The following is a 17,179-nucleotide window of genomic DNA, read 5'->3' on the forward strand; positions in this document are numbered from 1 at the left end:
TTATTAGCTTAATTGTTAAATTGAAATCTTGTTTGTTTAAATATTTTGATTGATGTCCTTAGCATCATTTAAGATATTTAACTCATGCATTTATGCATTTAATGTCTCTCAAATTATGAAATTTAACCAAATTCAAATAATATTTTAAAAATATAATAAATATTTAAAAATCAATAATAGAGTAATATTCTTCTTCACAAAATTATAGCAAAAAAAATAATGTACCCACATAATTATTAACATCTTTTATAAAATAACTAATGATATATTTTAAAATATAAAAATAAATACATATAATTAGCAAATTAAAAATGGGTACAAATAAATTTAAAAAATATGGGTACAAATACAAATAAAAGTTTAAAATATATGGGCACAAAAAGAAATTAAAATATGGGTACGAATTAAAGTTGAAAATAAAATTGGTACAAATTGAAAAAAAAAAGGATTGCAAATTACAAATGAGTACAAACTAAAAATAAAAATATATAATAAAAAATTAGCCATAAATATAAATATATTAAATGTAACGTTTCTAATAGAAATAAAAAAATATTTTATTATTAAAACAATTAATTATGTTTATTAAAACCTAAGAACCTTAATGTAACATCCCACATCGTCCAGGAGAGTGGATCATGTAATCCTTACATGTATATTCTCATCTCTACCTATCACGAGGCCTTTTGAGAGCTTACTGGTTTCGGGTTCCATCGGAACTTCAAAATTAAGCAAGTTCACGTGAGAGCAATCCCATGATGGGTGACCCACTGGGAAGTTCTCGTGTAAGTTCCCAGAAACAAAACCGTGAAGGTGTGGTCGAGGCCCAAAGCGAACAATATCGTGCTACGGTGGAGTTGAACTCGGGATGTGGTGGGGGCCTTGGCCAGGATGTAACAATTTGGTATCAGAGCTAATCCCTGGCCAAAAGTGTGCTGACGAGGACGTCGGACCCCTAAGGGGGGTGGATTGTAACATCCCACATCGCCCAAGGAAGTGGATCTTGTAAGCCTTATATGTATATTCTCATCTCTACCTAGTACGAGGCTTTTTGGCTTAGGATTCCATTGGAACTCCGAAATCAAGCGAGTTCGCGCGAAAGCAATCCCATGATGGGTGACCTACTGGGCAGTTCTCGTGTGAGTTCCTAGAAACAAAACTGTGAGGGCGTGGTCGTGGCCCAAAACGGACAATATCAAGCTACGGCAGAGTCGAGCCCGAGATGTAATGGGGACCTGGGCCGGGATGTGACACTTAATCAAAATTTGAAAAGAAATAAAGTTTTAATCAATCAAGTAGCAAAAAGAGGGATGAGAACCTACTCCAATTAAAAAAGAATAAGATTTCAATCAATGAAATCGAAAATTAGGAATGAAAACCTAATTTCTCCTCTTAAGGTTTAAGGAAGCTTTAGTAAACATTGATCGGAATATACTAAAGTGGTTCAAGTGCTCATTCTCCTTCTCCATCTCATGGTTTGTTAATCCAATTGTCATCCTCCATCTCAAGATATAAAGATAAAATCTGAGTTGTCTTGCCCCACAAAGGGAAAGTTTAAAATATGTGCATGGGCTAGGTTGGGGTTAATATATAGAAAACACAAAACTCACACGGACTGTAGCTCTTACCGTGTTTTCGTCCCAGCACCATTGAAGATAGGAAATTTTAACGAAAAGTTCTCGGTATTGTTTACTTTAACGAAAAACTATATTTTTACACTAAAAAGTCAATTCTAATATTATTCACTTTACCCTTTATTTTATCCTTATCGTTAAAACTTAAAGTTTTCAAACATTTTTCATTAGTTTTCTTTTGAAGATAACCTTAGCGTACCACTTTAAGACTGGTCGGTGTGTTTTATAGTTCAGTAGCACTTGCTTCCAATTTGTTTTCTTTTCTTTAATAAAGGCTAAAACTCATAGACCTAATACATTTGTCAAGAAGTAATTTTGCTAGTGCAGTCCAACTAGCTAGATGCACACAATGCAAACCAATAGCTTCTGTGCTAAACGAAGCAAATGTGGTGTTGACAGCACATGTCCCCATAACTTTCAACTTTATTATTATTATTATTGGGGTTATATGGGTTAATGTGTAAGTTACATTTACAACACATTGACAAAAAAAAAATTCATTAATTTAATGGAGAATCAGTTATTCAAAGAGACGGAATGTGTAGATCAAATACAATTTTAAAATTGCGTGGTGCAATATAAGAAAATTAAAAATTCATGACTCATTGTAAATATCACTTTAAATTTGGAGGTAGAAAATGTAATTAGCTCTTGCTATTATTTTCATTATCTTGGTTCGTTCGTGTGTCATCAACTTATAGCATCATTCATCCAAATAATTTATTTAGATCCAAGGTCAAGTTCTAAGATGTGACAATATGCTCAAATAGAATCAAATAATAAAAATATTATCATCCAATCAAACCAGTCCAACTTAAACTGCTCCACAAAGGTCATACTTGTATGATTTAGTCATCTTGTTTTCAGTCTTTTAATAAGCATAAAAGCATAATACTTCGTCATTGCCTTGAACAATAAACAACACAAGATTCCTTTGTGCAAGTTTCATTAACTAATCAACTTGCTAGACCATTAGAAATAATCTGAAAAGCAAAGCAAACATCCCAAGAAACCAGACAATATCTGGCAAAACCTTAAAAAACTGAAACTTTCATATAAGCTAGTTGTCACAAAGAATCTTGTGACGGTCACAACAGAAAAATTTTCTCGTACAATTATATAAGTTCATAAAATTGATTGGACGAAACTATAGAGATCGAGTTGACAGAATTTAGATAAATAATAACCTAATAGTATTATTAGTACATTCATATATCTCAGACCACCTAAATTAATTAGGAGACTTTCTTTTGGTTCTTGGCCTTCCAATCTTTGATATCAGCTTCAATCTTTGCCGTAACACTTTTATGAAACCCTGGATAGGGTTCATACCCAAAAGTTGAGTGAAGTAGCTCCAGCAACACAAAGTACGGCCCCATTAGAAGTCCTTGAAGAAAGTTGTTTGAAGGGGCTCTCTTTTCAAATATCCCGTGGCCTATGACCTGTCCAGCCCAACTGCAGAACTGACCACCCAGAACAACCTTCCACGACTTAGAAAACCCTAGCTCACTGCCAAGAACACTGGCTCCAACCCAGCAGAGAATACAGATCAAAGCTGCCAAGGACCCAGCTTTCTTGTCCAATTTGATGTAATACAAACAATACGCCAACGTGAAAACAAACCCCAAATTTAATTCGAGGCCATGAACTGGGAAACTGTAGAGGGAAGGTGTGAAGTGGAAAAGAAGAACAGAAGTGAAGAACAATGGCCACACCAAGAAAGTGTGTATGAAAATGTTAATTGGGTTGTTGTGATATGCTCCATGGAAGGCAAAGTTCCTTTCAAGATCAAACAATCCAGTCCTCCCCATGAGTTTTTTTTTTTTTTTTAGCAGAACTGATTTTCTTTTGCTGGAAACAGGGAAGATTTTCCTGGGAAAATGAAGATTCTGTGGAAGACTTGGACTTGAAGGAAAACCAGTTGGGGGTATATATAGAAGGAAGAAGTTGATAGAATAGTAGTGTAGAAAGCAAAAAGCCAAAAGACGGTCAAGCACATTGGAATGTTTAAAGATACTGCTATTACTTACCAATTTATTTTTTACACATTTTTATTAGTTTTTTTATTATCAATCTTTTTTAATTCAGACGATCCATAAAATTAAGAACAAATTGTGAAAAATAAAAATAAATTGCATAGATAGCATTAGGGGTGTGATATCCACACACCTCATTTTACTTCTCACACACCTTTTTAATTTTCAGTCGTCGGATCGAATGAATTGAAGAAGGTCAACGAACATAAATTATCAAGGAGTGTGTGAGAAGTAAAATGGGATGTGTGGATAGCACACCCCTAGCATTACCCTATTTAAATGCATTGCATGCGTCAATGGTCAATCAATATAATATTGTGAAATTGTTGACTTGTATTGAGTCCATTGACTCGTGTGAAATGGATCTGAACGGATTGAACTCCACGTTATTGAGATGGAATTAGCTATACTTCACAGGAAAGGATTTGATTGGGCTATGTATTAAGACAACTTTACCTAATACCTACCATTTTGTCTCTATGGCTGGCAACCCTGCTTACACTCTTTTGATTGGGTCAGGCCATCTATTTCTGCAGAGTCATCTCGTGGACTGTGGAACTGAGGAAGCAATCCAACAAATTACTTTTATATATACAACTACACAAGAGGGAATCTTTTCTGTTTGAGCTACGAATTCATGGCACGACACTTTTGTTCAATTTAATTACGATGATTTTGTTATGAGTTATCTTTCCTGTTCGACCTTCCATTTTACATCTTTTTTCTTTCACATCTTGCAATCACTTTGATATTTTTTGTGACATATTTAAAGATAATCTCTGCAAAAAATATATCAACCAAAATTGAAATCATCTTGTAATATACCTAGTTTATAGTATATAAAGAGATTATATCTTGCCAACCTTTGCTAATACAAACCAGGGGAACTTGCTAATCTTTTAGCCTCAAACCAAAACCTTCGCAGTAGCAATGCTATGCTTTTAGCATTTTACAAAATTAATTACTTTAGGCTATAAATACTAGTCTAGACTATCACAATGTTAATTGTCAAAGTTTGAAAATATGAAAATATATACAACATTCAAGTGCATGCAGAAGCTTCAGATGCCATTAATCATATGAAAAGGAATATATAATTTTGTTTTTTAAGAAAATATACAGAGGAATATGCCAATATAAGGGTGAGTAACAAATAATCTCATGCCAGTAGACCTAGTGAGCCCGTTTACCAAAACCAGTAGACCTAGTGGGTCCGCTTACCAAAAAACCTAGTGGGCCCGTTTACCAAAAAGACCTAGTTGTCCCTTTTCTGTAATTTCGGGCCTCATCCCTCTACTCCCTTCCTAATCTGATTCTCTCTTCATGCTGGGTTGGTTGGCATTCATATTGAAGTCCATCTTCAGAACATTTTTTTAAAGGAAAACTAATGAAAATGACTTAAAAACTTTGAGTTTTAATTATAAGAACAAAATAAAAGGTAAAGTGAATAGTACCAGGATTGACTTTTTAGTGTAAAAATGTGGTTTTTCGTTAAAGTGAACAGTACCAGGTGCTTTTCGTTAAAGTTCCTTTTTTTTAAAGGATAAATTGGATTAATGGTCCACGAAGAAATAAGGTAATCAGAAGATAGCTTCTGTGTGAAAAAATTTAGTTTAAATCCTCATGGTATAGTCCGTTAGGATTAAATCCTAAAATTAACATTTCCGTCAACTCTCCATTAACACAACACAGGTAATCAGAAGATAGCTCCCGTGATGAAAAAAATTAATTTTAAACCTTAGTAGTGAAGTCCCTTAAGATTCAAGCTCAAACTTAACATTTCCGTTATCTATCCGATAACATAAAATTTGTGTTGTGTTGAACTCAACCTTTAAAAACCTGCTTGCCACTGTCAAAAAGTTAACTCAAGCCAGAAACAGAAAGCAGGGGGAATAATTTCTTCCATCAAGATGAAATTTCATCCTTGGGCTTAGGCAAGTTCTTTCTTTTGCTTCTTCGTAGACTTTGATTTCACTCAAGAACACTAGCATTCCTTCTGTACATCCATACTTGTTGGCATATGCACACATATTTCATTTGAAATCGCTTTACCACCAAACTTTTATGAGGAAATCGGACTACTTTTCGTAACACCGGAAAATAGATTTTATAGATGTCAAATTTGGGTGCTCTTTCATTGATATAGGGCTGAAAGTGAGATCTTACTTGCTGCTACTTGTACGCATGAATCGATTGGTTGTTGAGACCGTAAACGGTTTAATATCATACTGAGTTTTGTAACGGGAACAAGAATAAGTGTGACAAGGGTGGAAAGTGTTAATTTTGGGTTAACAGAGAGTTGACAGAAATGTCAATTTTGTTCTTGAATCATAACGGACTTCAGCACGATCGTTTAAAATGAATTTTTCACCACGGGACTATCTTCTGATTAATCTATCACCACGAAGACTATTAATTTAATTTAACCTCTTTAAAAAATTTTCTCTTTCTACACATTGCTATTTATTTTTATTTTTAATTAATTTTCGTTTGATTCAATCCAAATACTGAAAGTAACAGAGACGTGTCAGGAAAAAAAAAGTGTGAAAATTACTTTCTATAAAAATAAAAATAACCACAAATGTCTGCCAGTTGTTACAATTTCAACTTATATAGTATTTAACAACAATTTGCACGTAACACTTAGTTTTGGCTTTATTTGTTTCAAAGTCCAAACACAGTGCTGAAGTCTTTCTCCGATGGAAAAGCAATCACCACTGGACCATGCTAATCATACAAAACAAGCAACAAGCCTACCAATTATGATAAAATAATAAGCCGTAAGAATTAAGAAATACAGAAAATGTTAACCCCATTGCAGAAACAAGACAGAAAGGTGATTCTCGTGGTCAGCAGTTCTTTTTTAAGAATTTCGACAGCTCTCCAATTATACAGAACAAAAAATATGAAGTTTCGTACATCTGCACTCATTTTTATTTGTTTTACCAAATGATGGTAATGTAAACTGTGGGCGGTTGGTGGCTTGGGACCATGGACTTCACAACTTTGGCATCACATTGGGAAATTTTCTTCCAAGGGTCATAGTTTTTGTGATAAAAGTTTGTAGGCCAATTACATTTCGTACTCTATTGGTTGGAGTGATTTTCAAAGTAAATGAAATAGTCCCACTTTTTCATATTGCACTATGAAGTTTTGGAATCGTATCAGTTTATGAATTCAAGTAATATGATGTTAGCTATTTCATTAAATTGATGATGAGCCAAATACAAAACATATTTTATGTGCGAATGTGATATGAAATATACTCATAATAGCATGGGGCAAGCTAGAAAACTAACTAAGAGGGAACCTTAAAAAATTTAAGCTCATTTTTGTGATACATAAAGCTAAGTTTTTTTTTTTTTTAACAAAAATAAAGCTAAGTTATAAGAATACTACAAAAATTAGTTACAAAATAACTAATCTTATATCCCTATTCTCTCATTTTCTTATTAACAATCAATAATCAACAATTGCTCAAGCATGCTAACAAAATATAAGCAACTCAACAAGGTTTAAACATGAGTAGGTGAGAAACAAAGTGAGACGGGGCGTGCCCTTAGGCCTCACCTCCCTCCGTACCTAATAGTAAAGCTTCGGCTTCTCTTAAGTCGAGCTTCAGGCTAAGCCTAAGAGTGTGTCATTCATATTTAGGTATCAAACTCACCATGTAAGGTGAGTTAAACTTGAGATTCTACAAATAGAGAAAGATATCATTAGATTGCAATGGTAATGCCTCAAATCATTGCTTTAAATTAGAGGAATGATTTCTATACGGTCCACCTTATCTTTTGCACTTCTTAATTATGTTTGTTGATTCTGTTATAATTTATTCAATTTAATGACTACTGACTAGAAGAAAAAAGTGAGATGAGAAGGAGAATGCAATAAGCTGATTCTTTAAATTTAACTCAAAACTAATTCCTCAACCATTTAGAATTAGCTTATGTTCACCCCCTAACTTCACTATATCGTCTACGAAAAGCATACACCAAGGAATATCATCTTGGATGAGTAAATGGGACATATTCAAGATGATATTCCTTGGTGTATTTTTGCAGACGATATAGTGTAGATAAATGAAACTCGGGAAGGGGTAAATGCGAAGCTTAACCTTTGGAGAGAAGTGTTGGAATCTAAAGGTCTTTGCCTAAGTCGATCAAAGACAGAATATATGGAGTGCAAGTTTAGTGCAAATGGAGGGCAAAATGAGTTAAGGGTGAGCATCGGAGTCCAGGAAGTACCAAAGAGCGACCGCTTTCGCTACCTATGATCTATCTTGCAAAAGAACGGATAATTAGATGGAGACCTCAACCATGGAATACAAGGTAGATGGATGAAGTGGAATAGTGCATCTGGTGTGTTGTGTGATCGTCGTATGCTACTGAAGCTCAAGGGAAAATTTTATAGGACGACAATAAGACTGGCGATGCTGTATGGCATGGAATGTTGGGCGGTGAAATATTAACATGTACATAAAATGGGTGTAGTAGAGATGAGGATGCTTCGTTGGATGTGTGGGCACACAAGAAATGATAAGATTAGAAATAAGGATATCCAAGGTAAAGTAGGAGTAGCCGAAATTAAAGGAAAGATGAGAGAAAATCGGTTACGATGGTTTGAACATGTGCAACGAATGCCTACTGACACTCCGGTTAAAAGATGCGACTACGAGACATAGGTCTAGAGCCGAAGGGGTAGGTAGAGGAAGACCTAGGAAGACTTTGGAAGAGACTCTAAAGACTTAGAGTACTTGGATTTAACGGAGGACATGACACAGAACCGAGTACAATGACGTTCTACGATTCATATAGCCGATCCCATTTAGTGGAAAAAGGCTTTGTTGTTGTTATATGAAATTGGAGATTACGACCGTGCCACTACTAGCTACTGCTAGTAGAGGAATTTGAGTGATAAAGATTGCATGCGCTTAATTGACTTGTAACTAAAAGATTATGCCATTAAGTGGGAGTGGCTCAACTTTAAGTGGGATTGAATCTAAACTGATTATATTCAATTGAAAGGCTTCATAAGTAAAACAGTTGAACATAAATAAAGAAAACACAACTTGCACCAAAGAAAATATGTATAAACTGAATTGGAAATACAAATAAGTAAATACATAAGCAAATAAAGTTGTAGTGATCAACCCGTCAACCAATGTGTGACCGGATTACAAACAAGGCCATCGGATTGGCCTCCTGCAAGTTTGTTTCTATGAGGAAAAGAGAGTGCCTAAAAGCGATTCTTCATGAGGCTAATAAATCGATACCACTGACGAAGTGGCAGAGCTAATCCAAGTTTGAAAGCTTTTTGGGATGAAAGGGTTCTAGTCCAAAGCCTGGAAAAGTTTTGGACAGAGAAAGGGCTTCTGATCTAAAACTGAGAAGGCTTTTCTTCTTTGAACTTGTTTTCTAATTGGTTGTTTGATTTGATTGTTTGAGTGTTCCCTTCTCCCAAATTCACCTGCAATGGGAATGGAATGCAAACAAATATATATACTAATGGATTTGGCATAAAGGTATCGCCCAAAACATGTGCCACCAGATGCAACTCAAAATATTCTAATGCAAGTTTAGCTTAATTTCACAACAATCTCATAAAATGCCATAATTTTAAACTCAAATATTGGATTAAGAAAATAGAAGAACTCTAACATTAAGAAGATATCATTGTCACTCATTGTCATGACATACAATTCAGTCTACAAAAATGAAATTTTGACCATCATGAGGGATTTAAAAAGACCAAACAGTCCATTAATTAATTGATTAACATGTATTCCATTGGAGTATAATACCCAAAGAAACTCAAACTGACTGGCATAAAATTCCCCCACATGGTCCGTACTCTTTAATTCCAAACTAAACCAACACTCCAAACCAACCACATTGCCTAAAGGCAATACGAACCTGTTCTTTGTGGCACAACAACTTTGGGGAAGACATAAAGTAGAAAGTTATACACATTAACAATGAAATTATACTCCCAAACATAACAATACTAAAATGAACTTGATTTTAACAAAACGATATATCTTAAATTATTCTAACTTGAAAAGAAAAGACTTCAAACTCAGTTGCAAAGAAATCGAAACACTTTTCTACTCAACCATCCTAAACCAAGCTATAAAAAATACATTTAATTTTTTACTGTTACTAAAACCATCTCCAACCCTTAAGTTAAAATCTAAAATTTTTAACCTAGAAATAATTTTTCTTTTTCAATAATTGTTTTTAAAATAAAATTGCTATGGATTGTCAAATAAAATTTTTATGAACATTTTAACTTAAAAATATTTAGATTCCGATAAAATTTGAAAATTTACTAAACCAACCCCACGAAACATGTATTTATAGAGTTTTTAATCGACTTTAGATTTAAATAATTTTTTAATTGTTTTAGTTGTTGGATTTAATTTGGGACCGTTAGATATTTTTTTTATCCTTGAATTTGATTATTTTGGATTACAGCCGCTGAATTTAATGTATTTAAATTTAAATTAAATAGGTTTGAATCTGGACCGTTGGTCAACCAAGGGTTCAATAATTAAAATCATCGGATTGAAAAAGAGCCCTTGGGCACGTTTTGGGTGGTCGACATTCTCGTCAGGGACATGCCCCATTTCCTATCAGCAGTCGCACATTTCATGTGTTAGGTTCGTCGCCTTGCTGCAACCTCCACTTAACCCTGGCCGGGTTAAATTTGCCCAAATTCTAAGTTTTAACTCAAAATTTATTTTAAGCCAAACCATTGGAGAATAATTGAGTTAGTTTAAAACCTAAACTTTAAATTTTAAATCAAATGTTGGAGATGGTCTGACAGTTAGACATTTCAAAAAAAACGAGTTATAGTATTATCCAATTCTTTACAACAACAACAAAAAAAAAAAAAAATCCTCAAGGGGTAGTTTTGAATGACATGTGTCTGTTACACTTAGAAGAGAGAAAGGCAGAGGCAGAGTGGAAGAGAGAGAAACAAAAAGCTTATTATTTGCTTAAGTCATCTTTCGTTAGCTTTTGCCTTCCTTGCCATTTTTAACGTCCCCATACATTTTAATACTCACACTCTTCTCTCCCCTCTATCTCTCTCTCTGTGAAACCCAAAGCGGAAGTACCAAACCCAAAAACCAAAATAAAAAACCCACATAAGGAGAGAGGAAAGGGTTAAAAGTATTAGCAAAAGAAGCCAAACCCAAAAGCTAACTGTTTCCTCCTTCCAACACCTCCATCTCCATCACCACCTCAGCTCCCTGATCATTGTCCACTAAACCCAATATTCATATTCCTCTTCCAACCATTTTATTCTTTCTCAATTCTCAAAATTTCCAATAAATTTTCAATCTTTTTTCGATTTTGTTATTTTTGTTCAATTACGCTCTAAAATCTCAAAGCTCTAATAAACCCTCATTTGCAGAGGGACAACTACATACACAGAGCACAAAAGCAACAAATAAAGTTTCATTTTTTCATTTAATTCTTATAAATTTTCAATCTTTTTTATTGTAGTAGCTGTTTTTTATTTTTTATTTTTTATTTTTATTTTATTTTTTATATAAATCTCTGTGGTGGGTTTTGATTCTATGGCTGCGGTTGCTGAGATTTCCGGGGAGGCAGCCTCTGCCAAAAACTCCAACTTGGATTCAATGCCAAAACCCATGCCTGAATCCAAATCAGAATTCGATGTGCAGAAGCTGGTGGATATGTTCACCAAGCTCAACCCTTTAGCCAAAGAGTTCTTCCCTTCATCTTATTCTCACCAGCACCATTCCACTTTTGAAAACTCTTTGGCTGTCAATAACAATAAGCTCTCAGCCAATGGTAATCAGGCCAACAGTCGAAGGGTACTGATCATTCTCTTTGATCTCCTTTTGTTTTGTTTTTGTGTAATTTGAATAATGGGTTGTTTTTATATTTTGTTTTTCGTATGATTGTATATTGGATTTGATCTAAATGGGATTTTTTCTTTTTTTCTTTCTCTCTAATTGTTATAATTTGAATTGGATTTGAATTCATGATCTCGTGTTCGAGTTTTTACTTTTACGTGTTGGGAGTATACGAATTCTATGTATTTGTTTGCCCTTCTTGATTTTTAGTTTATGTTCTGTTTTTTGTACGGGCTGTGTGTTTGCGTTGGAAAGTCAGCTGCACGCTCGGTTAGCAAAGTCTTTTGGGATATGTATAGCAATCACTTTTGTCATTCGACATGGAGTTCTGCTTGGTGCATTTGTTCAAGCATGATGAGAAACTCTCATCGTGATCATTACTGTTATTGTCATCGTAACCGTGATTTTTAGTCTTGTCAGCATACTGATTAATTCTTGGAATTCTTATCGACTGAGACCTTTGAAACGACTTAGTTTCTGCAAAACAAACATTGACAGTTTCTCTAGGAACTAGGAAGTTGCTTGCGATAATGCTACACATGTAATTACTACTTTCCTTCATTATATTTGGTTATAATAATTTGTACTTTTTGTGTTTCCCAGAGAACAAATAACTTTAATCAGGGGAAGAGAAGACTTAGTGGGAGAGCTCACAGAGCTGAGCGAGAAAATAGTATTAGGCGAACAGTATATGTTTCTGATATTGATCAGCAAGTAAGTGAATTATAAGATCTCGATTCCTGGATTGAGTTTTCTGTTCCTTTCTAGTTTCAAACAAATAGCTGTTATAACAACTCTCATTTTCTTGTTTAGGTTACTGAAGAGCGTCTTGCTGCCATATTTAGTAGTTGCGGACAAGTAAGTTGCATTGCTTTCCCGGATTCCAGTTTATGTTTTCTGATTTTACAAAGAGTGGTTATTTCAATAAATTTGTAAATTCAAAGCTGGAGGCTTCTGTTTTTATTTCTTTGCTTTCTCTAGAATTCTGTGGTTCAACTTAAAGAGCATGAATTCCATAACATGCTTTTTTCCTTCATAAGATAACCTATCTTCCACTTTTCCCTGAAATGAAGATATTCATTTTCTCTGCCACTACAAGTTACAATAATCATTCCTTTCTAAACAGTAAGGACTGAGATCACATGACAAATATTGTATTAGTGTTGGTATATGCCATTGCCATTTTACATTTCAGAGTGTCGCCAATGTATTTTAACATTGAACTTCTATGGGGCATCAACGAGATAATGCACCATAAGGGCTGACTGAAAATTACTTTCTATACTTTTGCCTCTGCTGTCTTGAATGTTCCAGTTTAGTCCCTGTATTTTTCTATTTTAGACTCGTTGTTAAGTTTTTGAAATTGTCTCAGTGTGGTCTGTCCATCTAGGGTTAAATTAATGCGAATGAATCTTGTTATGCTTAACCCACTTCCACATTCTGATTTCCTGCTCATTTCACTTACATTAACGATGTTAAAGGCACTGGAAGAAGATAGGGGATGTACATAGTGACCATGTTCCCTTTATGCAGTCTATGAGTGGATGAAATTTGCAGGACAAATTGGTGCCATGAGGATTTGAGTCACATAAGGCTTCTAAGTTTTAAAAACAAATGTTATGCAGGAGAAAAGTATATAAAGTTGTTTGCTTTCATTTTCCAGTTCAATATCAGTTTCTCAGCGACAGCTTTCTATATAAACTGGGAAAAAAAGGCTTCTTCTGAATGGAGATATTAATCTTGTAGATTCGTTTAACTTGATACTAAATCATTTATGCTTTTCCACTTTTTCCAAGGTCAAATAAACTTGTAACATTTTGTGAAGCCTTTGTGATCATATAATTTCAAACATGTCCTTTGTTGAATCTCGTCTTTTTATGATTCTTGTGCTGAAATGAAAGTGGTTTGGGTTGATCGAGGTTGTGCTTATGATGTTTTATTATGAGGTCATGATGGATCTCTGCTGTTAATGATGGGATTTATTGAGATTGTGAATTTTTTTTTTTTTATGTTTTCACACACTCTGGATTGCCAATAGAATTAGTTCATGCTATGTATGGAAGATTTGGGCTATGAAACACCTATACTTATATGTGCATATGCTGTGGCTCTTTCTGCAGCAGATACCATGGGAGACTTATACTGTAAAACACTATGTGTTGGAAATAAAAATTAATTTTTGTCATCCAGTGTTTATACAACACTCACTAATCACTTTCGTGCAGGTTTTTTCACTTGTGTTCAAAAATAAACTGTAGAGATTTATTTGGTTTGACATAGCTCAAATATGAAGACTTGACGATTAGGTTAAATTTATAGACTTTGAAGGGATTCTTAAGCAGGGGGGGTTACATGAAAACAACGATAAAATGAAACGTTCCCCTGTGATTCTGCATGTGTCTTGTTTCCATCCCCAACTCAAGATTTATGAGTTTATAACTTCCCCGTACATTTTCTTTTGTGTTATGTTGTACATTATTCATGTTATATGATCTGGGAGAAACATAAGAAAGTGAACGCGATATGGCTTGCTTCGTGAAGGTTTAAACGTTTTTCTTAAAGTCTTTGCAATTAGGAACTGTTATATATGCCATAAGCATTGAAAATTGAAAGGCACGTTAAGCATTATTATTATTGTCAAATATGTAATTCATGTCTTCTGCAAGGATATTAGGTTCTAATAATGTGGTTGCTTCTTACTTAATGGTTAATACCTTAGATGGCTGACCTAAACTTTTGTTGTAATCTTTTTATTTGAAGGTTGTTGACTGCCGAATTTGTGGTGATCCGCATTCAGTGCTCCGTTTTGCCTTTGTGGAGTTTGCTGATGAGTGTAAGATTTTCTCTTGGTCTGCCTGTAAAACCTTATGATGCCTGTATTGCATGTTACATTGTAGTTTTGCTAACAGATGGTGCGAGAGCAGCTTTGAGCCTCGGTGGGACAATGCTAGGGTACTATCCTGTTAGGGTCTTACCCTCAAAAACTGCCATCCTTCCTGTGAATCCTACATTCCTCCCCAGGGTATGAACAACTCTTTAAAAAAATTGGCTTTATCCTTTGAGTGATGCGTGCACTAATGTTTTGTTAAGGTTTCACTCTCAAGATTTTTGCTTCATAAGAATTTTATGTTGTCATTTGCAGTCAGAAGATGAACGGGAAATGTGTAGCAGGACTGTATATTGTACAAATATCGATAAGAAGGTATACAATTTTGCTGTTTTACCAGAATGAAATTTTTGGTTTCCTCAGTGCATCCTTGTGTCCCAGACAATGCAAGGTAGAAGTTGAAGTGACTTGAATCCTCGGTAATTTCTGTATGTGTGCAGGTAGCTCAAGCTGAAGTCAAGAATTTCTTTGAAACAGCTTGCGGTGAGGTAGGAAGAGTTCCAAAGCATGTTATTCATAAGTTATTTATTTATTAATTCTCGGTGAATGGTGTTTGTTATTATAGTCTGACTTCAGGTTGATATGTTCTTGAAACTTTTAGGTTACTCGTTTGAGGCTTTTGGGGGATCATGTGCATTCAACTCGTATAGCTTTTGTTGAATTTGCAATGGTAAGCTTGCAACATTAAAATTGATCAAGACTAGAGTCAAAGTTTTGTTAAGATATGTTTATTTTGGTTAGCCCTTAATTGAACTTTATGCTGAATCTACTATGTTTGATCTTTGGGGATGATTTATAAGAATTCCCATTTGCATTTGTTTTCATTACAAACCGTGTGGAAAATTGATATCTGGTCACACACGCACACACTTTAAAAATCTGTATTAAATGACTCTTTGCTTGTCCGGTCTATTTCTGAGGTTGGCTGAGGGTTTTTGATGTCACTATGTTTTTGTGTGCCCAATTGTATAAAAAACAAATGAAATGGGAAATGTTTATTGCATTCCAAAGGTAACTTCATGAGCTGCTTTTGTATTCGTGCATTGGGAAGGTCCCTTTGGGGTGAAAGTATCACTTACTATTATATTTAAGGGTTTTCTTTTTAGTTTTTATATTTGATTTTAGCTTTTACTTTTTGAAAGTTTTCCTAGGCTCTACTGCATACACTTTGGTATATAGCTTTGAATTTAGGAATACTGATCCTACCGTGTTATCTGCATAACTAATGAAAATACCTGTAGCAAACGTCTGAATTGTTTCTCTGAGAAAAGCTCCTGTTCCTTCTATGGAGGTTTTTGTCATACCATCAGTTAGGATGAATTCTATAGGAATCTATATGTCATACCTTCAGTCAATAGTCTCATTTCGGGTAAAGATGTACACAGATATTTGTTTTTAAACTCGGAAGTATTGTTCCAAGTAAAGTGGAACTCTGCACATTAGTTTGTTTTGGAATGATATGAGCTATATCCTTTATGTCGTCACAATGTGTTTTTATGGTGCTGGACTTGACACCTCTGTCACACAGTTCTTTTAGTTTGGACACTCGTGCGCCGTTCCATTCTTTTTCAATGTGATCATTCGACTTTAGAGTTTCCTCATAATTTTTTACTGTAATTCCCCAACACAAAGGATCTTTGTCATGGAAGCTCTATTGGCTTACTCTCTTGTTTCGATGAACAGGCAGAAAGTGCTATACTTGCGCTGAATTGCAGTGGAATGGTGTTGGGAACACAACCCATCAGGTGTGGTCTCTGATCCCATGAGGTTTATCATAATTATTCAAATGATTCGATGTTCTAATATCTTGCATATATCGTAATCCTGTAGGGTAAGTCCTTCAAAGACACCTGTGAGGCCACGCGTTACCCGTCCATTGCATTAACCAATAGCACAGGAAAAGATCCGTGGATGGAGCTTGGAGGGCTTGACAAGTCTGAGGAAGTTTGTTGTTTTAATCATCTATTCCTTTCAGTATTTCCATCTTTTCCGTCGCAGTTTACCCTGCTTCAGTTGAAGTTTTAAAAGATGGTTTGGATCTTGGGAATCGTAGGTTTAACCTCGTTCATTTTAAAGTTCAAGTTCAGTTCAGTTCGGTTATGGTTGAGCGTATGTCCTTTCTCACACCGTGCACGCACTCTGAAAGCTTAAATACCAATTTGTATTTTCTGAATAAATGGTGCAGTGTTGCAGTTTACCAATGCTCTAGTTAAGTTCTGATATGATCTAGTTCTGGGAGGGTTAAAACACCAGGCGACTAAGAAACCCAGCAACAAACTTTGCACCAAGGAACAAGAATATATATTTACTTGTCTGTTTTTATGAGATGTTAGGGTGTAGTAGGAATCATCGATGACGGATTACGGTAGGAATGGCTCCTAGTTCATTTTATGCATAGGTTTGGGTTGTCTAGTAAAATGGCAACAGATGAGTAGTGTCTACCATCACTACCACCATTACCATCGTCCCCGCCAGTCTTCCACCGCCATTGCCACTACCGCCACCTCCAATGGCCCCTCCCCTAAAGTAGAATATTATAGTATTAAAACAAACTTGATGACCAATTGAGGATAGTAAAGCCGCGTCTAATTGGCCATTTATGTCACGTTTGGTTCTAGATTGGATTGAATTAACAACTCATTCGATTTAATCAAAGTATGCTCAAGAAACAAATGAAGTCACACTTCTAAGTTTTGTCTAAGTTGGAAGGAGACGTTTTGACGTATTAGTTATATGG

At 34.9% G+C, this 17,179-nt stretch overlaps 2 protein-coding genes across 2 annotated transcripts; one reads left to right on the plus strand and one right to left on the minus strand.

The window, feature by feature from the left end:
* Positions 1 to 2,668: 2,668 nt before the first annotated feature.
* LOC103445740 (2-hydroxy-palmitic acid dioxygenase MPO1-like) lies at positions 2,669 to 3,632 on the minus strand. The gene has a single exon (XM_008384762.4). It carries the CDS (start codon positions 3,443 to 3,445, stop codon positions 2,870 to 2,872), a length of 576 nt encoding a protein of 191 aa, XP_008382984.1. The 5' UTR covers positions 3,446 to 3,632; the 3' UTR covers positions 2,669 to 2,869.
* Positions 3,633 to 10,688: 7,056 nt separating this feature from the next.
* On the plus strand, positions 10,689 to 16,643 carry LOC103445739 (polyadenylate-binding protein-interacting protein 9-like). Its single transcript, XM_008384761.4, has 10 exons — positions 10,689 to 11,513; positions 12,159 to 12,269; positions 12,369 to 12,413; positions 14,316 to 14,388; positions 14,465 to 14,577; positions 14,698 to 14,757; positions 14,883 to 14,930; positions 15,044 to 15,112; positions 16,126 to 16,187; positions 16,273 to 16,643. The coding sequence occupies exons 1-10, from the start codon at positions 11,253 to 11,255 to the stop codon at positions 16,325 to 16,327; spliced, it is 897 nt and encodes a 298-aa protein (XP_008382983.1). The 5' UTR covers positions 10,689 to 11,252; the 3' UTR covers positions 16,328 to 16,643.
* Positions 16,644 to 17,179: the final 536 nt, after the last annotated feature.

This window comes from Malus domestica, chromosome 10 (genome assembly GCF_042453785.1).
Source record: "Malus domestica chromosome 10, GDT2T_hap1".
NCBI lineage: Eukaryota > Viridiplantae > Streptophyta > Magnoliopsida > Rosales > Rosaceae > Malus > Malus domestica.